The sequence below is a fragment of the Zootoca vivipara genome, chromosome 8, assembly GCF_965207765.1.
Source record: "Zootoca vivipara chromosome 8, rZooViv2.hap1.1, whole genome shotgun sequence".
Classification (NCBI taxonomy): domain Eukaryota; kingdom Metazoa; phylum Chordata; class Lepidosauria; order Squamata; family Lacertidae; genus Zootoca; species Zootoca vivipara.
Genome location: NC_142591.1, coordinates 54,315,017 through 54,339,299, shown reverse-complemented (window position 1 = coordinate 54,339,299; position 24,283 = coordinate 54,315,017). Strand labels below are relative to the sequence as shown.

The following is a 24,283-nucleotide window of genomic DNA, read 5'->3' as shown; positions in this document are numbered from 1 at the left end:
ATTGTGTCATTTGCATTAGAGATTGCAAAGGAACATTTTTTAAATTGGTGTCTTGCGATATTTGTGAAAAATACACAGGTTTGTTCAAAAGGGAAGAACTTACTTTTGTAGCAATGCTTTGGAATTCTGTGAAAAACAAGATAAAACCAATGGAATGAGTTACTTCTTAAATTCTTCTTACTTTAAGGTACATTTATTATTATATCTTCATTTATTAATTGCCTCAAACCAAAACGGCCTCAAGGCGAATATAACAAGGAAATACAAAACAATCTGAAATGCAATCTGAATTTCATAGGAAACAAACAGTGAGGATCAATAGCTTAAAACTGCAATGCACTAAATTCGCAACAATTTAAAAGCTGCCCCCCCCCGCATCTTCAACATGATCACCATACACATTAGCTGCACCATACACATTACAAGTTAATTTTTATAGGTTGTTCTAGAACAGGAGCTAGCAAACATTTTCAGCAGGGGGCTGGTCTACTGTCCCTCAGACCTTGTGGGGGCCGGACTATATTTTGGAAAAAAATATGAATGAATTCCTATGCCCCATAAATAACCCAGAGATACATTTTAAATAAATGTACACATTCTACTCATGTAAAAACACGCTGATTCCCGGAACTGTCCGCAGGCCAGATTGAGAAGGCGATTGGGCCAGATCCGGCCCCCGGGCCTTAGTTTGCCTACCCATGTTCTAGAATGAATGCTTAACAAATGCAGGAGTCGGACTTTTCACCATGATTAGGAATTTCACGGGCCTTGACAAAAGAGGAGCTTCCCACCCCTAGGGTTGCCAGACTCAATGGAGGACAGGGCTGCTGTGCCTTTAATTGCCCTGCTCTCTTTTGAATCTGGAAACCTTAAAGAGAAACCAGCAGACCCTTTGCTTGAAATTAAACAAAGGGTCTGCTGGTTTCTCTTTAAGGTTTCCAGACTCAAAAGAGAGCAGGGCAATTAAAGGCACAGAAGTCCTGTCCTCTACTGAGTCTGGCAACCCTACTCCCCCAAATGTTTTGACCCATAAGGTAAATCTTTACAACTACTTGTGCACAGGCAGATAGCTATCTATGGACTTACACAGGCAGACACATGGAGGCAATGGGCTGCTGTATCTGTCTGCTACATGCCATACTGGACATTTTCCTCAATACAGAAAGCATCGTCATTCTGTTCCTCAGGCTAAGGAGCAGCAGACTACTAATGTTCTCAATTTCCCTGCAGCTGTGAATATTGCCACTGCTTCACTGTCAAGTAATGAGTGAGATAATCATCAGTTATAAGCTGATAAGGGGGATATTATAAAGGAACAGGACAGGTACACTTTTCACACTGGGGAACTCCAAGATAATTATACCACATAAACTGACTCAATTTACCCAGGGCTCTGAGCTTTAAGCGGAACTTAACATAACGGTTAACCCAGCCCTGACTTAATCTATGAGATCTATGAATAGAATAGTGTAGGTGGAAGTTCCCAGCTCAAAACCGCAAACATATGAAACAGTGTACTTGCATCTCTTTGCAGAGCTGTCATCTTCTGAAATAAGGCAGTCATTATTATCTTCTGATGTAGGAGCCGTGATTTTTCTCTTTAAAAAAAAGGGGGGGTGTCCATTGGACCTCACCCTGTGATTTAGGCCAGAACTTCCATTAATAATATGTGGGGCTATCAAAATATTTTTAAAGGTGCAAATTACATAGACTCACCGTGATGTCACAGTGCCCAAAACACGTTGCTGCTTTCTGGAGACTTTATCAAGATTATTCCCTATACCCTGCCTTATGTTACATTTCATAATAGCTTCTGATTTCCTGCATGCATTGTGTGCCAGAGATACTAAAACAACTGTTTCTTGTCAATGGTAAGATGTGTACGAACAGTCGTTAGAATTGCACAAATAACAACACAGCACAAATAACAACATAGGAAAGGGTTTTTTTGAACCTCCATACCTGTAAGAAAACGGCCATTTCTGGCTCTTCCATAAACTGGATGCCTGATTCCACTAGTTTTGACACTGTCTCCAAATGGTCGGCATACTTTTTTATCAGAGACCGGACATGTTCCAGTTTCTCTTCTTGGCTCCTCGTGATTATTTGTGTCATCTCGCTTTTTCTTTCTTCCAGTATTGAGTACAGATAATCAAATTTTTCACATAGTTGCTCCTTCTGCCTTTTGCAGCAATCCTGTGAATAATTGTCTTCACGTTAAAAAGTGTTATGTGACGTCACCTGCATTTTATTGCATTACTATTCTGGAAATGGCTTTTATCAAATAAATATTTCTGAACAAAGAATTTTTGTGAAAATAAATAATCCTGAACAATGGCTATTAAAGGCCAAGGGGCTTCTCTGATTCTCTGAATGAAATTTGTTTGAACAAAAATGTACCACATTAGACAACTGAAGAGAGAATCTCTAGTTTTTAGTATTCCAAAATAATGAGGGAGGCATAGAATTTCTTCATAATGTGCACTAATCCTAAACCTGTCTTGAAAAATACATCAGAACTATGAATGTTGCAAATTATGTTGAATATGGCAAATATTTTTAAAAGACGAGACTAGTAAATAAAAATATTCTACATAATTATGTAGCACATTCCAAAAATATGAAAGATATCAGCTTTTAAAGTATTTTCTCCCAGTAGGTAGACTTTTATACACATTATTACTCTCAAACACTTCAAAATTATTTATATTAGTCTGAAACATGTTTTTCCTTAACATAACTTGAAAACTCAAAAACTTTGGGCAGATTACAAAAGCTAAATATAGCTCAGCAGGATCTGCCTTTGCATTTGAAACTAAAAGTAAATATTCTATTTTAGAAGCCTAGCCTTATTCAAAGCTTTCAGTGAGCTAATTTAAGCAGAGGTCAGAAAAGAGTTTATCGTAATAAAGAATCAGGAACCCCAGTTGCAGGTTGCTTAAATCATTTTGATTCCAGCTGTGCAATGTATTGGAATCCACATTTTAAACCAGAACAGGAAGAGGAGTGTTTGTCTCTCTTAGCTCTAGGCGATTTTCTTAGCTTGATAAATTTCAAGGACAAACTGATGCCCATCAGAGAGGGAGATAATGTGAAATGAAGAAGAATCATTGGGTTATGGAAGCACTCCTCACAGAAAACATCTTAACAGCTTATTTTTATTATTATTTATGGATGCAAAGCCTATTAAACATTATGAAGGTGAAAGGCTGTACGAGTAATCGCAATCTCTCCAATTTGGAAAATAGTTGAAAAAAGAGAGCATTGCATGTGAGTGAGTCATTTCTGGAAAGACACAGCATTGGTCTTGGAGATTGCTTCTGTTTCTTAAATGTATCGTTCTCTATAAACCTTTGAGGTCTTGGTTTTTGTTTAAGTTTGCTAAAACTTCAGTGTTAAGGAGCCTCTGCTTTGGTGTGATTCTAATTTCTACAGTTAACTTACTTGAAAGGCGTGTTTCGGTCTGCAAATCCCTGATAGCAACCAATTTCATCCTCGCAGTGTAAAGCCTCCCTGACAACAAAGTTTTAACTTAACTGCTTATATTTTCCTTTCCTTCCTTGGCTCGGTGTTTTTTAGAGACTTTGAACCACCTTTGGTATATTATTTCTACTTCTTTGCTTTGGTTACATAAAGAACTACAATGGATTTTCCTGCTAATTAAAGCCACAATATCTTGAATTTAAACATTATTGCCCTGTGTATTTTTTATTTACAACCTTTCACTTGGTGATGGAGGTTCAATCATTTTAGCTGTTTTCTTCTTTTGGTGTATATGCCTGAGAGATTGGGGTTCTTTTGACAAGACTTATAGTGAGGGCAGAGCTAGATGTGACATGGGAGATAGTGATCAAGATCTCCTGTAGTAGCTAGGAGCATTCTAAATTGGATGAGGCCCACAGTGCAGGGAGGCTTAACCCTTCCCTTCCTCTGACTTTCCTTATTAAAACTCCCCAAAGAAACTGGTGGAAGAAACTTGGGGAGACGTCTAGTATTCAGTTTCATATTGCATTAAGGATGGACAAATCTGTCAGCGTTGGCTATCTCAGTTTCTCATTTTTCCATGCTTAAATTCAGTTCTCCACATTTCCAGAGCACTTTGCGAATTTAAATTAAATTAATCCTCATGAAAATTCATGAACATTTCAGTGCGAATTGCTCTGAAGAAACACATTTTTGTATGTCGTTTTGGTTAACGGGAGAGGGTGGCTCTACAGCAAACGTCCCAGTTGACCCCATCCACTTCCATCTGTCCCTTCCCCAATTTCCCCTTCTCTCCAACTTTATTCACCTGTCACCAAAACTCTAAACCTGTTCCACACTTACCTATCTCCCACATTCCTCCACATGCCACCTTAACCCCACCCAATTCCACCAGCCCCTTCTCCAATTCTTACTTTCTCCCCATCCCCTCAATCATCAGAGGACTAAAACTCTCACACAGATAACAACCCTTGTTTCTCCAACCAAGGCCTTCCCTTAATTTCCCCTCCCAACCAACTAATTTATTCTTCTTCCTGCCTATCCTCCTCCCCCAACCCCCACCCCAGCCCTGCCTTTAGAATCTTGGAAAACAGCAAATGATAACACCGCGACGACAAACCAGTGCTAATATAGCATAGAGATATCCATTTCTGCAAGCAATTTCCCGTGATATAATGCATTCTCTGTGTTATTTTCAGTAATGTATGCATTTATGTGCACACTTTCCACTAGTACTGTACTGTATATGCATTATTGTATACCTAACTTGGCTTGATGAGTGCACTGCAAAATTCAGAGAAATGTAAATTTTGAAGGATGGCTGTGCGTGGACTTGCTTCTTGTTTTGGAAAGTACAAAACAGGGAGGTTCACCTTTAAATGTGAACTGAATTGGATTGTTCCTCCACTCCTGTATCATGTGCCCCTGTCTTTCCTGTCCTAGATGGTGGGGACTGGATAACTTTCAGGAGGAATGCTGAATATGATGAGTCCTCCTGAACACTATATGGAGATCAACAGATTTCATATGTTTCCCATTGTGGGACAGATGGCAGCTTTGGGAAGGGTATTTTAAATGCAAAGAAAGTAGGGGAGGAAAGGATTTACCTCCTCTCCCAATGGTATGGTCCTGATCCCATTCAGGCCTCATGTGGCCTTCATTTTTTTTTAATGAAGCAAATTATGTTCTGAGATGTTCTGCATCACACCTCAATCTAAGATGGGTTTCTCTCCAAGCACCAATTGCCCATCATGTGTTTTTATTTGTCGGTTTGTTAACATTAGTGATGCAAATATTTTGCAAGAACTTCATGAAAGGCGCTTGTGCTTTCAAGACAAATTCACAGCATTATTTGTGGCCTAAGTCCTACTACTCCTGTCTAATGCCTCCTGTGGAAAGAGTTGCTGGGCTACAACCCAGAGAACTGTTCTCTATCTTTCACTTCCCTGAGACAGCTGCAGTTTCTCCTGTCCCTTTCTCCTGTGGTTTTATTTAATCATATTATATATACAAAAATACTATGCTCAAAGGACGAATCTTTCTGAATATCAGGTGCTGGGTACAACAATACAAGAGGTTGGTTGCCTTCAGTCCCTGTCTGTGCACGTCCAGGAACATTTTAAAAGAAATTATATTTATTATTCATTTGATTTGTTGTGAGCCATTCTGGGCACATAACAAATGGCAGAAAAATAAATGAATGAGAATGATGATGATATTGTGAGCCTACATGGAGGCAAGCTGAGGGCAGACTGGTGGGGCAGTGCCCCATAGGCGCTAATTGGCCAACCTCCACTGGGTTTGTCCATGAGAAAATGTAGTCCTACACACCCACAACCCTAGTATAGACAATACACAGTCTGTGTGGGACTTAAACCCCACCCCCCACTTATATCCAGTCCAGGAGAATGGCTCTTGACCAGGGATCCCCAAACTGTGGCCCTCCAGATGTTTTGGCCTACAACTCCCATGATCCCTAGCTAACAGAACCAGTGGTCAGGGATGATGGGAATTGTAGTCCAAAACATCTGCAGGGCCGAAGTTTGGGGATGCATGCTCTTGACTGTCAGCTTCCTCTACTCTAGTCTCATTGTTGGCCTCAGCAGGGAGGAGGATGGGGACAAAATTAGTTGGCTCTACTTGTTATTGGCTCTGGCTCACTGCCTTCCACACCATCAGCCCCAATGGGCACCAGCTGATGGTGGGGCCAGAGGCAAGACAAGTGGGTAACAAGTAACAAGTGTGCATCTTAGCCTTATATAGTATGCTACACAGAAAAGCAGAGGTTTACACACACACACACACACACACACACACACACACACACACACACACACACACTTTTCTCTCCCTCCAGGCAAGCAAGAGGCATTATGACAATTAAAAAATGCATTCCAGTCCGACAAAGGCACTTGAGGATGGCATGGAGGGGTTTCCAGAGGGGGCATGGCCTTGCAGAAGGTCCTGAAGACCAGATAATAGGCTGGGGGGCACTTTTTGCACCTGGGCTGAGGTTCCCCATCCCTGGTCTACATGCTTCACACTCTTAACTATCAGTATCCATTCCTTGCATTCCTGCTATCTTTAGCCTTCTATACTTGTCACAAGTCAACTCCTTATAGCTAAAGATAGCAGGACTTGCTGGTCCAGGCTACTTTCACAGGCAGAAGTTCCATGGTCTAGAACAGAGTTTTCCAAACTTTTCATGTTGGTGACACACTTTTTAGACATGCATCATTTTGTGACACAGTAATTCAGTTTTGCTAGGAAACTGGAGCTCAAATAACCCCTTATAAGAGATACAGACACATATTGCACGACACACCTGTACACTGCAGCCGACACATGTTGCAACACACAGTTTGGAAAGCTCTGGTCTAGAACATGGTCAGCAGCATTGCTTTCTGAGGTTCATGATGGACTGATGGGGGCAGGGAAAGGAGCAACTTCAGTCTTCTCCCCTATCTTCTCACTACAAATTGCTCCCCCAAGTAACTTTAGGTGCTTTGCTCATAAGACAACAATCATCTGAAGGATAGCTGATTTAGAGGTGGGATTCCAAAGGAGAAAAAAGAAGTTAAAACACACCCTCCCTCTTTCCAATCTCCTGCTGGAGACTGCAGCCTGTACCATTTTTATATGGGGTGGGGAAGAAAATGAGGAGGGGAGGGCCTACATTTGATCTTAAGATTGTATCTTGAAAGAGAAATGCCTCTTCTTGTGTCTGAAAAATGTCATGAGAGGAGTGGCAGGTTTCAGGTGCCCTTTCTGACCTATTCGGAATAAGTATGCAGAGTCAGCGAACCACGTGGTGTTCCAATCATGCACTGACACTCTCTAATTGACCCTCATGGGAGTTAAGGATCCTGAAGTAAAATGGCGGCAAGCGGCAGGTCATTAACCAAGGTCATGTAGGTCTGGCAACAGCAGGAAAGTAACCCTTTAAGAAAGGCTTCATTCTGTAATGGGAAAGCATACGCACATTTTCATTATGTCGTTCAATTTCAAATTGGAAATTGGACTTGAGAATTTGCTTTTGTTTGCCTGTTAGTTTATTTTTAGCAAGCACTCAGCCATCTCTAGTAAACCTCTGCAGCCTTAGGAGCCCTGACAAACCCACTAGTGAATTGAAGCCTGTCTGCCCATTAGCCTCAACGGCACAGTCTCCTCAGGTGAAAGGCTGGAGACAGCTGGGTGGGTGGCAGGCCCAGGCCCCCGAGGAGTGTGCCACTTACCTCCTCCTGCACTTCTCATCTGTGACCACTGCCTGGACCTGGGAATAATGGGGCCGCTGCTGCTGCCACCTGCTCCTCTCTGGCCTCCTTTATTCTCCTCTGCATAGCTGCCAAGTTATCCCTTTTTAAAAGGGATTTTCCCTTATGCTGAATAGGCTTCCTCGCGAGAAAAGGGAAAACTTGGCAGCTATGCTCCTCTGTCACCCTCCATGTGCCAGGGCTTCCCTCAGATGCCTCTGGTCACCTTAGGTGGCAGCAGGGAGACCTATTTTTTGTTTTGCCTCAAATGACAAAATGTATTAGGCTAGTCTTGAGCATAGCTGCCAGGTTTTCCCTTTTCTCGCGAGGAAGCCTATTCAGCATAAGGGAAAATCCCTTTAAAAAAGGGATAACTTGGCAGCTATGGTCTTGAGTGTGCTGATGATCGTTCCTTCAAACCTGGAGTCAGCCCTCATTGGGGCCACCCTTATACAGTAATTTCTCACAATGTCCCAAGCGGACACCACATTAGCAGCATTGTAGGAAATACAGTTAGTGGCTCCAAACCACCTGGGACTGAGTGCAAGGTTGCTGTTGCTCACCTCATACATGGAAGTTAAAACTACTTCCATGTAAATATTGTTACCACATGGGTGAGAATGGTGATGTAAGTCTTTCCTACCTGGTCAACACATTCTCTCCCAGTGGATGTCAACGGTTGACAGGAGGAGCTGACCCTGTAACTTATCTACTTGTAGAAAGCTATTAGTGACTATGAATTGGCTCTTTACCCTGGCCTTTCACACCTGAAATGTATATTCCCATGTCCCGCCCTATTCCTGTGCCTGTAATTTGCTTTAAGGGGTGCATGGGGTGTTAGGGAAGGGGTAGTAACTTTGGTGGTGGACACGTCATGTTTATTCTGGGTAGTTTGTCCACCGACGGTCCCCACCCTGCACTCAGCTCTCACCTGTGCCTCCTAAAAGCTGTCAGCAAGCAACAACAGCTACAGCATAGGGAATGGTCTCAGCTGGCTGGCTAAACCAATGAGTGTAGCCAATGGGTCTCAAATCCTTGGTGGGTTAGGAACTTCCCCGCCATGTGAGGACAGGCTCCAATGGATTGACTATACAAGACCCATAGTGGGTCCAACAGTTATGAAGGTGGTTTCTGCACGTGCTGTAGAGGGAACTGAGGGGCAGATGGGGCCCATCAACTTGGGAATGCAGCCCATCTAGGAGAAGGAAAACTCTGAACCTAAACCTCCACTGCCTTGCAGGATCTGTTTGGGAGAAGAAAAGACCGAGGTGTAAACCCTACACAAATCTGGAGTGGAGTCCCTAAGACAGTTGGATGACACCAGAAATTCCTGCAACCAAGCTGGTGCCAAACCTTTGCACTTTCCTTTGCACCACATCAAGGAAGCTGAGGGAGCGGACCTCCGTACACACGATTCAGACTTGCGCCCCAGGGAGGTCTCGTCAGTGCTGCTAATGCAATGGTTTGACTTCACCCCCGGAGGCGCATTCCATTGCCTCTTGAGACAGACAGGTGCCAACCATTTGTTTCAAACTGCTTTTAATACTGAATTTTAAATTGTTGCAACCTGCCCTGCAACCTTACGGTGGGCTAGAAATTTAACAAGTGAGTGGATTGAAAGTTTCAGTGCATTAGCTAGTGGCTGCACTTTTCATCCCCTTCACAGTGGGTGTGGCTCAGTGCACTTGCTTGAGTCATCTGGGTTTGTTTACTAAACATATCCATTGCCTACGCTGTAAGGTTGACAGACTCTTCTGTCATGGGACACCTTTGTTATTCCTGGCTTCTGCTGGTAGCATAATCTGGACGAAGCATTTACCATGTTGGCCCCAAGAGAGGACATGATACGTTTAAAAATGGTTAAGACTGTGCTCCTTATTGTATAGATTGTGCTAGTGTATAACATGCCATGCTTTTGAGCTCTGTGTAACTTGAAAACTGTGTGTTTTTCCAGTCACACCTCTTTGAGTAAATTAGATTAAAAGTCTCAAATGAGACATTTAAAACCGTACCATCATCGAAGTTGTTTGCTCTTACCACAGACTATAACAATGTAAGTATGCAATAATTAGAATTCTAAAGCAGAATTTAGTTTGGTAGAATCTAAACTGTGTTTCTTACCTCAACTGTCCTGCAGGTTTCTTCCAACTGAGTTACAATTCCTTGCACCCTGTCATTACTTCCCACTAAAACAGCAATGCCATCGCTGAGTTCAGACTATAATGTAAAAATAAACATAACTTAAAGAGAGCATAAAACTCTGTGGCCTTATTGCTTGCATTTTTAGAACGGCATCTGCCCCTCCCTCCCAAACAAAGAATTTTTTTGGGAAATGTACATACTTTAGTATAGGAACATACAATAAATTCTACTTTTGAAAACCCCAAAGAGATGGAAATACTCCAAAATATACTTTTGCAGTAGATGAGCTGACCTGCACTACAACTTATTTCATTAAAGGATCTTGTTCCTGTGGGAATAGGATTAAAATTTGATTGGCAGGATTTTATTTTATCCTTCTGAAATTATTTTTAGACTGGTTCTTGAAAGGTTATTCCAGCCTATCTGAATTGCTCAGTTTTGCAGGGATTTTTGCTTTGAATACAAAGTATTTGAACAACCGCCTAAATTTTGCAATTTGGGAGGAGACGCATATATAGGTTTTACGTTATCTCTAACATATAATCATCGATATGCATATTCACGGATTTCACAAATATCTTTGTTAAACATCATTTCTTTCTAATTATCTCAGAAAGGAGGAAGCCATGGACATCTTCCAGTGTATTCAACTGGATGCCCCCCCCCAAATGCATCTACTCAGCCATAGTGTTCACAAATAAATATAATTATGGGCTCCATTCAAATGCTGTACTTGTAAACTGGCTCTGTCTAGTGGCAGCCACACTAGGACTCTCAAGAAATTGAGCTGCATTTCTCCAGAGGATAGTCCAAATAAACAGCTGTTTAGTGAATGCCGGGTTAAAAATAAAGAGATATTGTACAGATGGCAGCAAAGGATTCCAGGAGCATAGCCCAGCCTTTCTGTTCCATACTCAAGAAATTACTTGCAAAACAAAACATTTCCTTATTAATTGAAAAGTACGCATGAATATACTGATTTGTAAAAAGTAGTATGTTCTCTTTCTCGCCTCTAGGATAATGGGTCTTTGGTCAAATATGATGCTTATTTGGTCACTATATTTTAAAGAAAACTACAAACTGGTAAGGTTTGAGAGGCGAACAACAATGAAAATCATAAAGCTAATAATCGGGGCTGGTGTTAGCACACAGCTATGTCAGGCTGCTGCTAGGGTAGTAAGACACTACCATTTAAAATTGTCACTTTCCACAGTGGGAATCAGGAATCGATCAGTTAAATTTCCTCCAATGCACCATTGTTGGAAATTAAAATGACAGTTTCATGGGAAAACTGCTACCTGCCACGACCATGAATAAAAGCCTATGTCACCAAGAAAACCCATTGAGGTAGAAGGGGGCTCACTAAAGAACATTTTGCCGGGGAACCCCTAAAGCCTAGAGCTAGGTCTGAAAACAAGTAGTTTCATTTGGCAGAACAAATGAGAAAAAGAAAGAAGGCATGTTTATTTCATACATTATGTGAAAGTGTATGAAATAAACATGTGCATGCACACGAAAGCTCATACCTATGACAAACTTAGTAAGGTGCTACTGGAATGAATTTTATTTTTATTTTTTTCCGACCACGTCAGACCAACATGGCTACCTACCTGTAACTCATACATTATGACAGCTATGGGGGGAACGCTGAGAAATTCTTCCACATAGCCGCATGGCCATGGTGTATGAAAGCTGCCCAAGTCACCATTTGGACTGGTCAGTGCCTCACATTCCTGGTTGTGTTATCAATTTGCATTGGTAAGGAAGGTTTCCATGTCACAGGCTAATCAACATGTTAGTTGTAATGTATGTACCAGCATTAACAGAAGGCTGGGTAGATTTAGAAAAGTCAAAAAGACCCTGTCAGGCCACAGGACCTCAACAAGACAAGCTTGGTAGGGCCCTTCCATTTTGAGTTTCACATCACACATAATCAATAGTACACACTTCTGACTGGGTTTTTCAACTGGGACAATCAAACTGCAATCCCGCTACATTGGTGGAGGACCTCACCAGGGAGAGAATTTTATTTTGGTTCTTTGTTTTCAAAAACCATTAGAATTCTACTGATAAAAATGCATTTAAGAGGAAGCCTTTTTAAAATAATAATAAAAATTACCTTCTGTCTTTGGTAAACATTCATGAGGGGAGCAACCTCACAATCTTTATGAGCACCAAAAACTTTGCACATTGAGCATGTCGGCACTTCACAATTCAGGCAATAAATATTAATTTTCTCATCTTCATGTTCTTCACACATTGGCTGTTCAGTTTTTCTTTCAGGCCTGTGAATGCAGTACAGCAAGAAGAAGAAGAAAACCAAACCCCAATCAGCACCACTTTTAAAAAAATTAAATGATTGAATAAAATAGGCAAAATGCCAGCTCATCTAGCCTGATACTGTCTACTCGGACTTATGTTAGCTCTCCCTGCTACCTCATCCTTTTAAGTCAAGTACTGAATCTGGGACTTTTTATCTGCAAGTAATACACTTTACTACAAACTATTGTCTTTCCCCAACAGAAGAATATGACACAAAAGAGTGACACGGGGAACAGAGAAGGGAAATCTGAAAACAGGCTGGGTTCACACTTCCATTTACCGTGCACTTACTGTGTTTCCATTGCTGGGTTTGTAAACCATGTTTACACAACATTATTCAAAATTCATATCCAAGATTCCCGAACTTTCTTGGAGTCATTCCTCATTCATATCTAGCCAGGGTGTGAACATCAGCGTAATGCTGGTGGTCAACAAAAGAGGTTTAAAGACTCTCTCAAGGCAAATCTGAAAAAATGTAGTATTAACACTGACAATTGGGAAACACTGGCCTGTGAGCGCTCCAATTGGAGAACAGCCTTTACCAAAGGTCATGGACTTTGAAGACACTCGAACTCAGGACGAAAGGGAGAAATGAGCTCAGAGGAAGGCATGCTTGGCAAACCCTCACCATGAGCAACTCTTGCCTCAAACCCATGTCCCCACTGTGGAAGGACCTGTGGAGCCAGAATTGGCCCATGGGCACACCACTAAGACCATGTTCATGGAAGACAATCTTACTCGGCTACGAGTGACTGCCAAAGAAGAAGAGGAATACCTTTGCCCAGGGCAGAAACATCCCCAACCCAACCAATGCCCCTTGGTGTTGCACTAATCAGAGATCCAGTATGTATAATCCTCTCCACAATATGCCCATTTTTACTCTATATTGGTCTTCAACCCATGTACACAATAATAGGTTCCTCTTAGACTGCACTGATCCTGCACTCAGGGAGAGAAGTTCCCATGTTCTGGTTTCTAGCACTTAAAGGTGAAACGGAACTGGAGGAAATGAATGAGACCTGCACAGTAATAATGGCTCCATATATGTACTGTAATCAAATTAGGTATGAAAAATTTAAGGGGGCAATTTAAGAGTTCTGCACGTAAACTTGATAGCTGTTCTAAATTACCAAGCAAAATAGCAGGGTGTGTTGCAAGAGGGAGGGGGAGATGCAGAAATGGCAGAGGGAGCCGATAGGTACTTAACCCTTTCCATGGCTTCTCTGTTCAAAATTGACTTCCAAGCCAAACATCAGTGTTGAACAGTATTGAACTCATGGACTCTCTTAGATTATAATAGCCCAGCTGTCAAGCTGGAGAAGGACCCAGGAACATCCAAACAAAGGGCGAAAAGAAAGACAAAGTTCCTTCCTGCACTTTTAATAGTAATAGTTGTGTAGAAGATGGAAATTTCCTTCTCTACACAACTATTAAAGGTTCAAGAGTGAGACCTGTTCTCTCTCTCTCTCTCTCTCTCTCTCTCTCTCTCTCTCTCTCTCTCTCTCTCTCTCGTCTTGCCATCCTAGAAGGAACAGGCTCCATTATATGAAATAACATAGCTCTTCAGTTTCTGGCATACAGCCTTTTCCCAAGGGAAGACTTTTGCACAATAATATCTGGGAACCTATTCAGATTTCAATTACAGTGCTACAGAGCCAGAGAAGCATCACTGAAGAGATGCTCTGTAGTCTTCAAAACAGCATCCTTTCTTCTGCAACGCTCCATGAAGGGGCAGCCAGAAAATATTCGCGTCGTTAAAGCTATAGTCCTGTGCAGTTAGCAGGGACTAGCTTACTTCCAAGTAGACATGTATAAAATTGTGCTGCTAGGTTTGGTTTTGGCATAATATGCACACAAAATGGATAACATGTCAATGAAAGAAATTATGAAAACAGAGAGAGAGAGAGAGAGAGAGAGAGAGAGAGAGAGAGAGAGAGAGAGAGAGAGAGAGAGAGAGAGAGAGAGGATTTGGCAAGGCCAGCATCTAGAGCAGGCATCCCCAAACTGCGGCCCTCCAGATTTTTGGACTACAATTCCCATCATCCCTGACCACTGGTCCTGTTAGCTAGGGATCATGGGAGTTGTAGGCCAAAACATCTGGAGGGCCGCAGTTTGGGGATGCCTGATCTAGAGCTTAGAGAGAGATGCTGTGCAAGCAGGTGGACAAGTGCTTTAAGTGATTCGAATGTCTCCTTGCAGTAAAAATCATCAACAGAAAACTGTTGGTTTCAGTGCATGTATGGGAAGTGATTTGATGCCAGATTTTGGTCTTTCTACATATGCTGAAAAAAACCTCTTCGAACAGGCCTTCCCAGGTTAGTGTTAGTATGGCTGTGTGGGAAGCAATGAGATCACATGGATCTTGTTTTATATTAGTTTTGATGATAATGATATTACATTGCTTTCATATGATGTGTTTTTCTTTTCTATTTCTCTACTCAGCTTTGCTCTTTGAAGGTTGAATTGTCTTTTTTTAAGCTAAACAAACAAACAAACAAACAAACCATTTCCTCCAGCTATGGGTGCATTTATGCATGCCACTATGATGACTACCATACTTGATTGCCCAAGTCCTTTCAGAGCTCCTGTAGACTGACTCAGAGAGGAGCTGTTAAGCTCTTCTCCCCTGCATCTAAGGTGGCCTGGTGAAAAAAAGGGCAGAGCTTCCGCACTTTCAGTGGCTGCATAAGTAGAAGAGCAAAATCAGCAAGTATACCTTGTCAAACAAGTGGCACTTGTTCAAATGCCTTCTGAGTAAAGGTGCATTTCACCTCTTTTCCACCTGGAGAGGAGAAGAAGCTGAGCTGCTCTCTGGGCCAGTCTACAGAAGGACTCTGGCAACTAAGTAGTCATGTGGAAAAACACACATAACCAGGGAAAATATTTAAGGATTTTATTCAGCAATTCATTGCAGTAGATTTTGATGTTTTATTTTTAAAAGTGCTGGAATGTTGTAACATATGGTGGATATATGGAAGAAACTGAAACAGACGCAGGAATTTGGTGGGATTCGCAAGGGTGAGCCATAGCATGCGCCATCGTTGGGTTCTGTGGCTGCAGACCCACAGACTTTCTTGAGTGTGTACATGAGCAAAGACTGCTGACATGATGAATTAATTATAGGCTCATTTCTCAGATGCAAGGAGTAAACCCCTTTGTACATATTGGTTTATGACAAGAAATCCCATTAAGCAACAGATTGGAGCTGCCAGCATTATATAATAAGAATAGAAGCTTGTGTGGAATCCAATACTGGATGAAGCTCCCAATCAAAGGGTAAAGTGAGCAAACCTTTCTTCTTATACAAAGCAAATCCTAACCAGTATCAACAGCTGAGCAACCACCAGAGGTGTGGGGGCCTCACAACCTTTAGCCGATGCTGATGGTGCTCATTGTGAGTGCTTTCCCCCCCTAAACTCACCATGAAGTTGTTACAGTAAGTGCCACACTTTTTAACAACAACAAAAGAAGTCCCAGTACATCATACTATTGAGTACTCCCTGAAAAAGAGCACTGCTCATTGCTATTGCTTTCTCTTTCTATAGCTAGCTGGAGATAAAAGCTCCAGGTTGACTTGAGGAATTAAAATAAGAATGGGGTAGGGGGAAGGAGCTTCTAACAGGGAATGGCAGCAATAGCTCAGTTGTATGATAGAAGTGTCTATTTGGGGCTTGGGGAATCCAATCCACGTGTTTCTGTGGCAAACACAACCAAGTCAGGAACCTGCATCTATAGGCAATCCTTCAAGGACAAAAATCGGTCCATTACCTGGTAGATTCCTGCTTGTAAATATCAATTATATTTTCCACCAACAGGTTCCTTTGAAGACCATACACTCCATGCCTGTCCAGAACTACTTCATGTCTACACGACGGACAGCGGAATCGACCTCCTGATGCCACAGTGGTGCCTCCCCTGGTTGGCAGGTAAGGGTTCGAGGCCTGTTCTTGCCAAGCAATAAACAAAGTTGTAAAGCCAAGCATGCATTATTTCACAGTTATTTCTGACAACTGCTCTCACTTCCACATCACAAGGTCCATCTCACACTATCTGCTTAAGATATGATCTAATACCTGGATGCAGCCACCCTGATGACTTCAGGGGACCTGGATCAAGTCATCAAAGCCAAACTACCAGGAAAAATACTGCCCAAAAAGTACACAGAAAGAGAAATAGCTGCAAATATAATGTTGCTCAAGCCTGGAAGCTAATAATATAATGACAACTTATGCTAGAGAGAAATTTGCCATTTTTAGAGGTGTTGTGGAACAACAGGAATGGGTATGTGTGTTAATATCCCTAAATACTTGAAATAACATTTCAGCCTATATAAATAAAAGGGACATTTACAAATGTAACAGATTCAAAATCACACATAAAATAAATAACAAAGAACTCAGGTGCCTAATTAATTCTCTCATTTTTTGCTTTTAAAGAGAATCTTATTTATTAAATGATACCACCCCCCTTTGTAACATGAAAGTATCATAAACATTCATTGGAATTTTAAAAAGTTTAATAGATCTACCTGGAAGATATCGTTGGCACATTTTCTGCAGAGGTTGTGCTGACAGGGGAGGATAACCACTGGCTTAGTAAACATCTCTAAACATATGGGACAAATAAGCTGCTTCTCCAAGTTATCCATAGTTTGCTGCTCTTTGGAAAAAGACTTGTAATGAAGAGAGGTGCTCATCTCCTAGCGATTCCAAGGAGCATAGGCTCAGAGTTAGGGTGCTGCTGAGCGGTTTCCGGGTTAGGTCCCTTAAAAGAATTCCAAAGCTTGTGAGATCAAATGTCCTTTGAGGATCTTTCCCTGGAGGACATTGTTTTAACTGAGTGAAGAGAGCTGGGTCTATTTTAGAAGCAGAACGTCATTGGTTGCCATACTCACTTTCTCCATATATGCATCTGACACAAGGACAGATTTAGACAGGTGACGGCTCACAGGGGTGAGAGATCAACATTCTTGCGTTTAAGAAGGAAGGGGGAGAAACGGACAGTTGCCACCAACACATGCGGCACTTACCCTTCTGGAAAAAAACTAAAATGTTAAGCTGACTGGAGAATGCAGCCTGGTTCTTCAAGGCTTCACTGCAGCAGCGGAAAGCAAGGTGACAGAAGAAAAGAAAGTGGCAGGAAACTTTTGGCATGGTGGAAAGAATTGCCACCACCACACTTTTGGTGCATAGGATAATATATTCAAAATCCTCAATCAAGTGACATTAGCACAATAAATAATATGTGTGTGTATGTTTGTACATACGGAGATGGCCATCTCTACAACAACAGAAATGCAACATCAGAGAAAGAGACCTGGGCAATGGAAGCAACTCATAAACAATGTGCAGTTATTATATAGTGCTGTGAGCACATTTCAAGAGAAAATGAAGGCACAACTAGGATTCCTGGATTTTCAAATAAAAAGGGCTCCAGTGGGTTTCTTGGTTATTCCGTGGGCACACAGCCAACAAAGTCTGTCCCGTGAACTAAAAAAAGGGCAGAGTACTCAGGTAATACAGCTGTACCACCATCAGATCAACCCCCTCCCACCATCTTGGGCCTGAAAGAGTATTAGCTGTCTCGCAGATTGAATTCACCATCATCATCTTATTCTTTGTCTCATTATTTCTTACAAATTAAGATACCTAACACAAAGATCCATCATTAACATAGCTGCCAAGTTATCCCTTATTTTAAGGGATTTTCCCTTATGCTGAATAGGCTTCCTCGCGAGAAAAGGGAAAACTTCGCAGCTATGATCATTAACAAAAATAAATTCCTATCAAGCCTTACATTTCCACAACTTACATTATGGTATGTGTTCTTTGCCTCCCGAAATCATAGGCCATCTGACACTTCCACCACGTGGTTCGTTTCAACACCTCGCTGACCGTTTAATTTGCTTGATATTTTGCACATTATATAGGCACATGTCATTCTTAAGCAACAATGCCCTTACCTGTACATGTGAGCAGAGGCAGATTTAGGGCAGGGCGTCCGGTTCCGCCCCACTGGGTGCTGAACCTAGGGGTTGCTGCAGCGGAATTGCAACTTTGATGTAGTGAGCTGAGTAGAACAGAAGGCAAGAGACGGGGGGGGGGGGGCGGAATTCGGCCCTCACATACGGTGCCACTGAAATTTGAAAGACCAAAGTCCACCCCTGGTTTGAGACTCTTTCAAGTGGCAGTGGCAGGGAATGGTCGGAACAGGAAGACTGGGAAGTGTGCACTCAGTCTGATCAGATTCCCTCTGAAGAGGAGGAGGAGGGGGAAGCTTCGGGGCCCCCTTGTCTACAGCAGTTTCAGGAGGAGGAGGAGAGAGAGAGATGCTATACTGTTCGAGGAAGAATTGCCTAGTTACGAGATAATGGAGGAGGCAGGGGAGGTGAGGGTGCAGCCGGCAGAAACCTCCATGGAGAGTACGGGGGGGGGTCCTCCATCTCCATGGGCCCTTGGGTACCTCTGAATTCTAGAATAAAAAAGGAAGAGGAGTGGGACTCCTGGGACTTCCCGTTGGCACTCAGGATGTTGTTGGGGACGGAAGAGGTGGGGCTCAGAGTAGCCAACGTCTCTCTTTGTGTGGAGACATGAATTCTTGTCTTGCAACCAAATGGCAGAATAAAAAGGACTATAAAATACGAACTGCTTGTTGTTCTTGCCTTTGATGCCACCGGAGGAGGAAAGGACTCTTCAGTACCACTGTCCACCTCACCCATTGCTTGGGGTGAGGGGAGACATAATTTATTATATTCTGTGTAGACAAGCTCTGACTGTGGCTATTTTGGAAGAGGATTTTTAAGTACTTACTGGTATTCCCCCCCCCAAACCTAAACTCATTCCCCCTGATTAAAGTACTCAGGAAAACGGTGAAGGTGCATGCCATTTTTATTGGCTGAGCCGAGGTGATAATTCTTGCTGGGTTCCATGACCATAGGATAATCTCAATAACTAAGTTCCAGCATTGGGCCATGCTGCGTTTCTGTTTATTAGACACATGGATCTCTCAAATCTTGGCACTCACTCTGAAGTTATTTTTAAAATGACAGTTTCCCAGATCACGTCTGGCATGTGGGGCCTAATCTTAGGGCAAAGCCATCTGTGCTGCTATTTGCCAATACTTCATCACACAACTGTACAAGCGGTATGTATCATGTCTACAAGTTTAAGCCAAATATCCATCACACTTACTGTAGCAAACTGTAGTGCCTGCCTTCATACTGTGCACACTGCTAGTAGGTTATGTTATTGTCAGATAAAATGGAGCTAATCAAAACTCTTTAGATAACTCTGCTGGTAAAGTACGTTTTGCAAGAATCTCATATTTACTGTGCTCAGCCTATATAAAGCATGCTGAAAAGGAAATCTCATTGCAGTACCTACAGATGTCTGTTATTGTTGGCATCCACCTGCCATTGGGGGACAATGGAGGTGTGTGCCTTTGCGGGTGAGGTCAACCTATATGCAGGTGTAATCGGTGCTTTCTTCTTCTGGGGGTACGTAGGGGGTACGTAGGGGTATGCATACCCCTAAAAATTTCATGAATCTTTGCATGCTTTTATCCATTTACTGTATTTATTTCCCCCCGATTTGAACTATAAAATGGTGGTTTTCTTGAGTCAAAATGATAGTACCCCTAAACACGTTTTTTAAGGGGGGGGAAGCACTGGATGTAATATATTACTATCTGCATACTCAAGAGACAAATAAGGTTTATTTGGCGTCATCCCTAGTAAACATGCTCCTAAAAAAAACTAACCAATTAATAAAAGCATGCTTGGGGTGTGGATAAGAAGGAGCTGGAAAAGGTGAGAAGTATCCTTTGCGGGTACCACAAAAAGATTCCAGAGTGTCACCCATGAAAAATCGGTGGTGTGGTAAAAACAGCTGCTTAAAGGGCTGATTCTATATTTGGAAGCAAAGCAACTATACATCAAGAATTCTATTTTTTTATTATTTGCTTGACTGGAAAGTAGTCTCCAACCCATCTTTTCCCCCTTCCTTCATCTTTTTTTTAAAAAGCAAAATAATGATGTTCTTTCCAAAGGAATGATAGCGGCACATTTATTCTGCAATATGAAAATATGGTATTTTATGCTTCAGAATGACCATTGCCACGTGTAGGATCCTATAACAATCAGACACACAATTTCTAAACCATTTTGTGGGGGAGGTGGATGGACCACGTCTTCTGATATACTGTACACCACACTCTTGAATTATAAAGGGGGGATGGCCAGGCCAATCACAAAAAACACACCTCCTTCGAGCCGGAATCGAACCAGCGACCTAAGGATTACTTTAGAAGCAGTTCCTCTACAGTCCTCCGCTCTACCAGCTGAGCTATCGAAGGGACATACACACGCCTTTCCCGAGAGATACACAACCGCCAGCAGCAGGAAGGAACTTTGCATGTGAGCATGCGCAAAACACATCAACGAACTCCACACATACATGCACGGAAACTAGGGTATCCCAGTTCTCAGCTTTCCAAGATAACATGATGATCCCAAATGTAGTCTGGAGACGAGTGCATTTTTGAACAATGGGTAATAACAAATGTAACTTGGCACTTTCCAAACAGCTGCACAGAGTAATTTTAGAGGAGCTGTGCTTTGCGAATTCCTCCTCGTGCACTGATCCTTCGTTCTCCCTGCAGAGAAATGCAAGGAGTACAGTCTCATCCTCAGATCCAGTTTTATTATTTGCTCGTCCTAAACGAGCTTTAGCTAAACAGAGCGCTGTCCGCACCACATTTTTTTGTTGCATATCGCCTGCTCCTGAAGTTGCTGTTGTTGTACCTGTCAGAATGAGTAAGTGCATATGCATTGCAAAGTAATCACCCTTGCTTGTTCATGATTTCCAAAACGCTGTTATCCAACTAACATTCTCTAAATTCTGGTTTATGTTTTTGCAAACAGCCCACCCGAGTAAGGGGCCAGTGGCGCAATGGATAACGCGTCTGACTACGGATCAGAAGATTGTAGGTTCGACTCCTGCCTGGCTCGCAGTGGTCCATTTTAATGTTGTTTTCTAAATTTAACATTGAAATCTTTAAACCTTGTTAAATACTCTTAGGTTATTGAGTTTAATCGGGGTTCAGAAATCCCGCGTCTTTGTCATAGATGTGATATGCTCCTTTACAGGTGTGCAACTTTAGATAGTGGAAGACTGAATATCATAAGCACACGTTTTAGGCTTCAATCTTAAACACGTTTATCTGGGAATAAAATGCACTGAATTCAACGGGCCATACTTCTCATCACTTCTGTTCCTTAAACAGAACTTACTGCTCAGGCTCTGTTATAAATAATTGCCTACATTTTGATGTGTGCTAAAATAATATACCCATTGTCCTGTATACCTTACATTTCTGGAATCCCCTGGCTTTTCTTGTATGAATTAAAGTCAGGGTTGAAGCTGTTAATATGCACTTTTTGCAACCATGTTGCCCTTATAGTAATTTCGAAATTGTATTAGCGAACATTTTATTATAATTCATTATTTACATCTTCTTTGGCTTCTTAAAGAGCATCATGTACTGAGTTACTATCTTGTGGTCTTCTAGCTTCAGATCCACGTTTAAGATTGTGCAGGGGATGGAGTACAGGTTTTGGCAAGTCAGCCTATCAAACTCTGGCTTTCCCCTTCCTATACACTGTACTGTGTTTTATAACATCTTAAAATACAGTACATTCAATGTTGCCGCAAAAGTGAACCACCACCGAGCCAGGCAGGAGTCGAACCTACAATCTTCTGATCCGTAGTCAGACGCGTTATCCATTGCGCCACTGGCCCAGCTCGTAATAAAAGTTTTGTAAACAACGCCAAGCATATAAACTTAAACGTGATATATTCCTCTATTTTGCATCCACGGTCTGGTACTCAGCACATTCCGGCCCACGTTTCATCCCCAGTTTGTTAGCTCCCTGTGTACACCCAGGGTAATAATAGGCTAGTTCCTCTGTCCCCCTATCCGCAGAAGGATCCACCCCTCTCCACACCAGTTGGTAGCATTTAAGAGTTTCAAGTGCACGATGCAAGGTGGCGCTGGAAGACGCAGGCGTGCACGAGTTGCAAAGGCTGGCGTTGCTCGCGGGCTTTGAATGCACTTGAACTCGTGCACGCCTGCGTCTTCCAGCGCCACCTTGCGCTTCCTGCATGCTGTCGTAACTTCGGCTTACAGCGAGCCACTTTAGCATGCATTCTTTAGCTTCTCTGACAACCTGCTTGCCAAGTCCCTTCGATAGCTCAGCTGGTAGAGCGGAGGACTGTAGGAGTGCTCGGCTACTGAAATCCTTAGGTCGCTGGTTCGATTCCGGCTCGAAGGAGGCGCTTTTTTCCTCCCTCTCCTCCTCGCACTTTTAAAATATTTTTATAACAGAATGCAATGGCTCCTCCATTTCGGAAAATGTCAATCACGAAACCGGATTTACGGGTAAGTTCCAGGGAAGGAAAATAGCGTTAGCGGCAGCAATGGTCGCAGTGTTGTTTCAGTGCGTTGGGTGTTAAATTGATCTCGCTTGCCAACGACGTTTAAATTGAAGCAAAGCTAGGCCCCGGAGTATGGGGAACAGTGGTGAGCAATGGCGCCTCTGAGCCTGTGCAGAAAGCAGATTTCCTCAGTGCTGAGCTTACAGGTGGCAGGTGGCAGCAAACATTTCCACCTCTGGACTCCAGGTTCGTCCCAGCACGCACGCACCCTCTCCCAATTAACCACGTGGTGTAAATGAAAACACCAATCCAAAACAATTTATTTAAATAAAAGCTCAAGTAGGTGGCTTGCGGGATTTTATTTTATTTTATTGCGCCTCCCGCCCCATCGCTAAGGTTCATTGTTTGGCTTTTTACTTTTTCCGTCGTGGAAGTACAGTACTGGGCTGATCTCCACTTGCCCTGCCTATGATTAATACTAACATGATCTGAGCTTCTGCTGCAGAGGCTCAAATTTCTGGTCAAGCTGGTTTATCTTTAGGACAGAGTTATAAAACAAGCACAAGGGGGCTTGGGGTCAGAAAGGTTTTCATTTTACCAAATAAAGTTGAATCAGGGTTTTTCGTTGCATACTTTTACAGGCACTGGGGGGGAAATGTATTTTGCTGCTTCCTTAAAAATGATTTTAAAAGGACATTTTTCATTTTATATGGTTCACGAGTCTTTTAACAAACTTCATGTGACCATGCACGTGGGTGGAAAGGAAATGGAGGAGAGGTGTGCCCCAATTGCTTGCACGGGTGATGGCAGAGTTAAAAAGCTCTTCTGAGTTTTAGGCCATGCCTTAAGGTCAGCCTGGTGTCCAGAGATTTTGGACTACAGCTCTCATCATCCTTGACAATGTTGGCTGGGGCTGGTGGGAAGTGTAGTCCAGAATTGTCTAGAAGTTCCTGGGTTCAAAAAGGTTGCCTTGGGACTAGACTAGGCATGGTGTGGCCACCCTTGAGTAGTGTTTCTCCCTTTGTGAATAGCAGGTGTGGTGTGTGCATCCAGTTCCAACTAGAGCTGTGGCAGGGGCAAAGGGTTCCCATCTGGTCTGATCCTCATGCACACTAGCCATTTATTTTAAAAACCAGCTATGTAAAGGGAACAACTTGTCTAGTTTGGCCCTTGGGAAAAAGCAGCTAAGGTGCACCGTAAACAAAAGTTCCATAGGAGAGAATACAGCTTGAGCCAGATGTGAAATCCCTGGGGCTCGGCTAAGCTCTGAAGTTGTCCATTGCTTTCCCCAATAATACAGAAGTTCATTGTTACAGGCAAGTGATTTTTCGCTGCCCCTTAAACAACAACACTAGTTCACTGTCTACTCACCAGCCATAATTTGCACAGGGTTGAGTCTGTTTGTAAACTGGGAGCTATTTTGAGCAATTCATTGCTGCACATGGTTACCTCATTTTACAAGTTGCTCTGGCAACTACCTTCTAAAAACTGGCAGTTTGGATATTTTAAGCAGTTATTCCTCTTTTCAAATCGGTATCTTATGTAAAGCACCAAATATATGCTTGGCTCTATAGAGTCTGGGGGGAGGGGGACATCTCCCACGCATCCTTGCCTGCAGACTTAAAATTGACTTAAATTAAAAATAAGATT

At 42.4% G+C, this 24,283-nt stretch overlaps 1 protein-coding gene and 4 non-coding genes across 9 annotated transcripts in view; 2 read left to right on the top strand and 3 right to left on the bottom strand.

The window, feature by feature from the left end:
• Positions 1–17,113, bottom strand: part of TRIM55 (tripartite motif containing 55) — a 40,226-nt gene extending 23,113 nt beyond the window's left edge. For 3 of the 5 annotated variants that reach the window (XM_088675585.1, XM_088675588.1, XM_088675584.1), the window contains exons 1-6: positions 16,729–17,070; positions 15,969–16,141; positions 11,998–12,163; positions 9,858–9,953; positions 1,963–2,196; positions 104–126 (exon numbers count right to left, since the gene is read on the bottom strand). In XM_088675585.1, coding sequence (XP_088531711.1) covers positions 104–126; positions 1,963–2,196; positions 9,858–9,953; positions 11,998–12,163; positions 15,969–16,141; positions 16,729–16,896 — 860 coding nt within the window. In that variant the 5' untranslated portion in view covers positions 16,897–17,070. Of the gene's footprint in view, positions 1–103; positions 127–1,962; positions 2,197–9,857; positions 9,954–11,997; positions 12,164–15,968; positions 16,147–16,728 lie in introns of all 5 variants that reach the window. The other 2 variants (XM_088675586.1, XM_088675587.1) reach the window with 2 other exon arrangements.
• A 3,347-nt stretch (positions 17,114–20,460) lies between these two features.
• TRNAY-GUA (transfer RNA tyrosine (anticodon GUA)) lies at positions 20,461–20,552 on the bottom strand. The gene is given in 2 exon segments: positions 20,461–20,496; positions 20,516–20,552. It is a non-coding gene; the product is annotated as a tRNA-Tyr (tRNA).
• A 582-nt stretch (positions 20,553–21,134) lies between these two features.
• Positions 21,135–21,207, top strand: TRNAR-ACG (transfer RNA arginine (anticodon ACG)). The gene has a single exon. It is a non-coding gene; the product is annotated as a tRNA-Arg (tRNA).
• A 717-nt stretch (positions 21,208–21,924) lies between these two features.
• Positions 21,925–21,997, bottom strand: TRNAR-ACG (transfer RNA arginine (anticodon ACG)). The gene has a single exon. It is a non-coding gene; the product is annotated as a tRNA-Arg (tRNA).
• Positions 21,998–22,439: 442 nt separating this feature from the next.
• Positions 22,440–22,530, top strand: TRNAY-GUA (transfer RNA tyrosine (anticodon GUA)). Its single transcript is given in 2 exon segments — positions 22,440–22,476; positions 22,495–22,530. It is a non-coding gene; the product is annotated as a tRNA-Tyr (tRNA).
• The last annotated feature ends 1,753 nt before the right edge of the window (positions 22,531–24,283 follow it).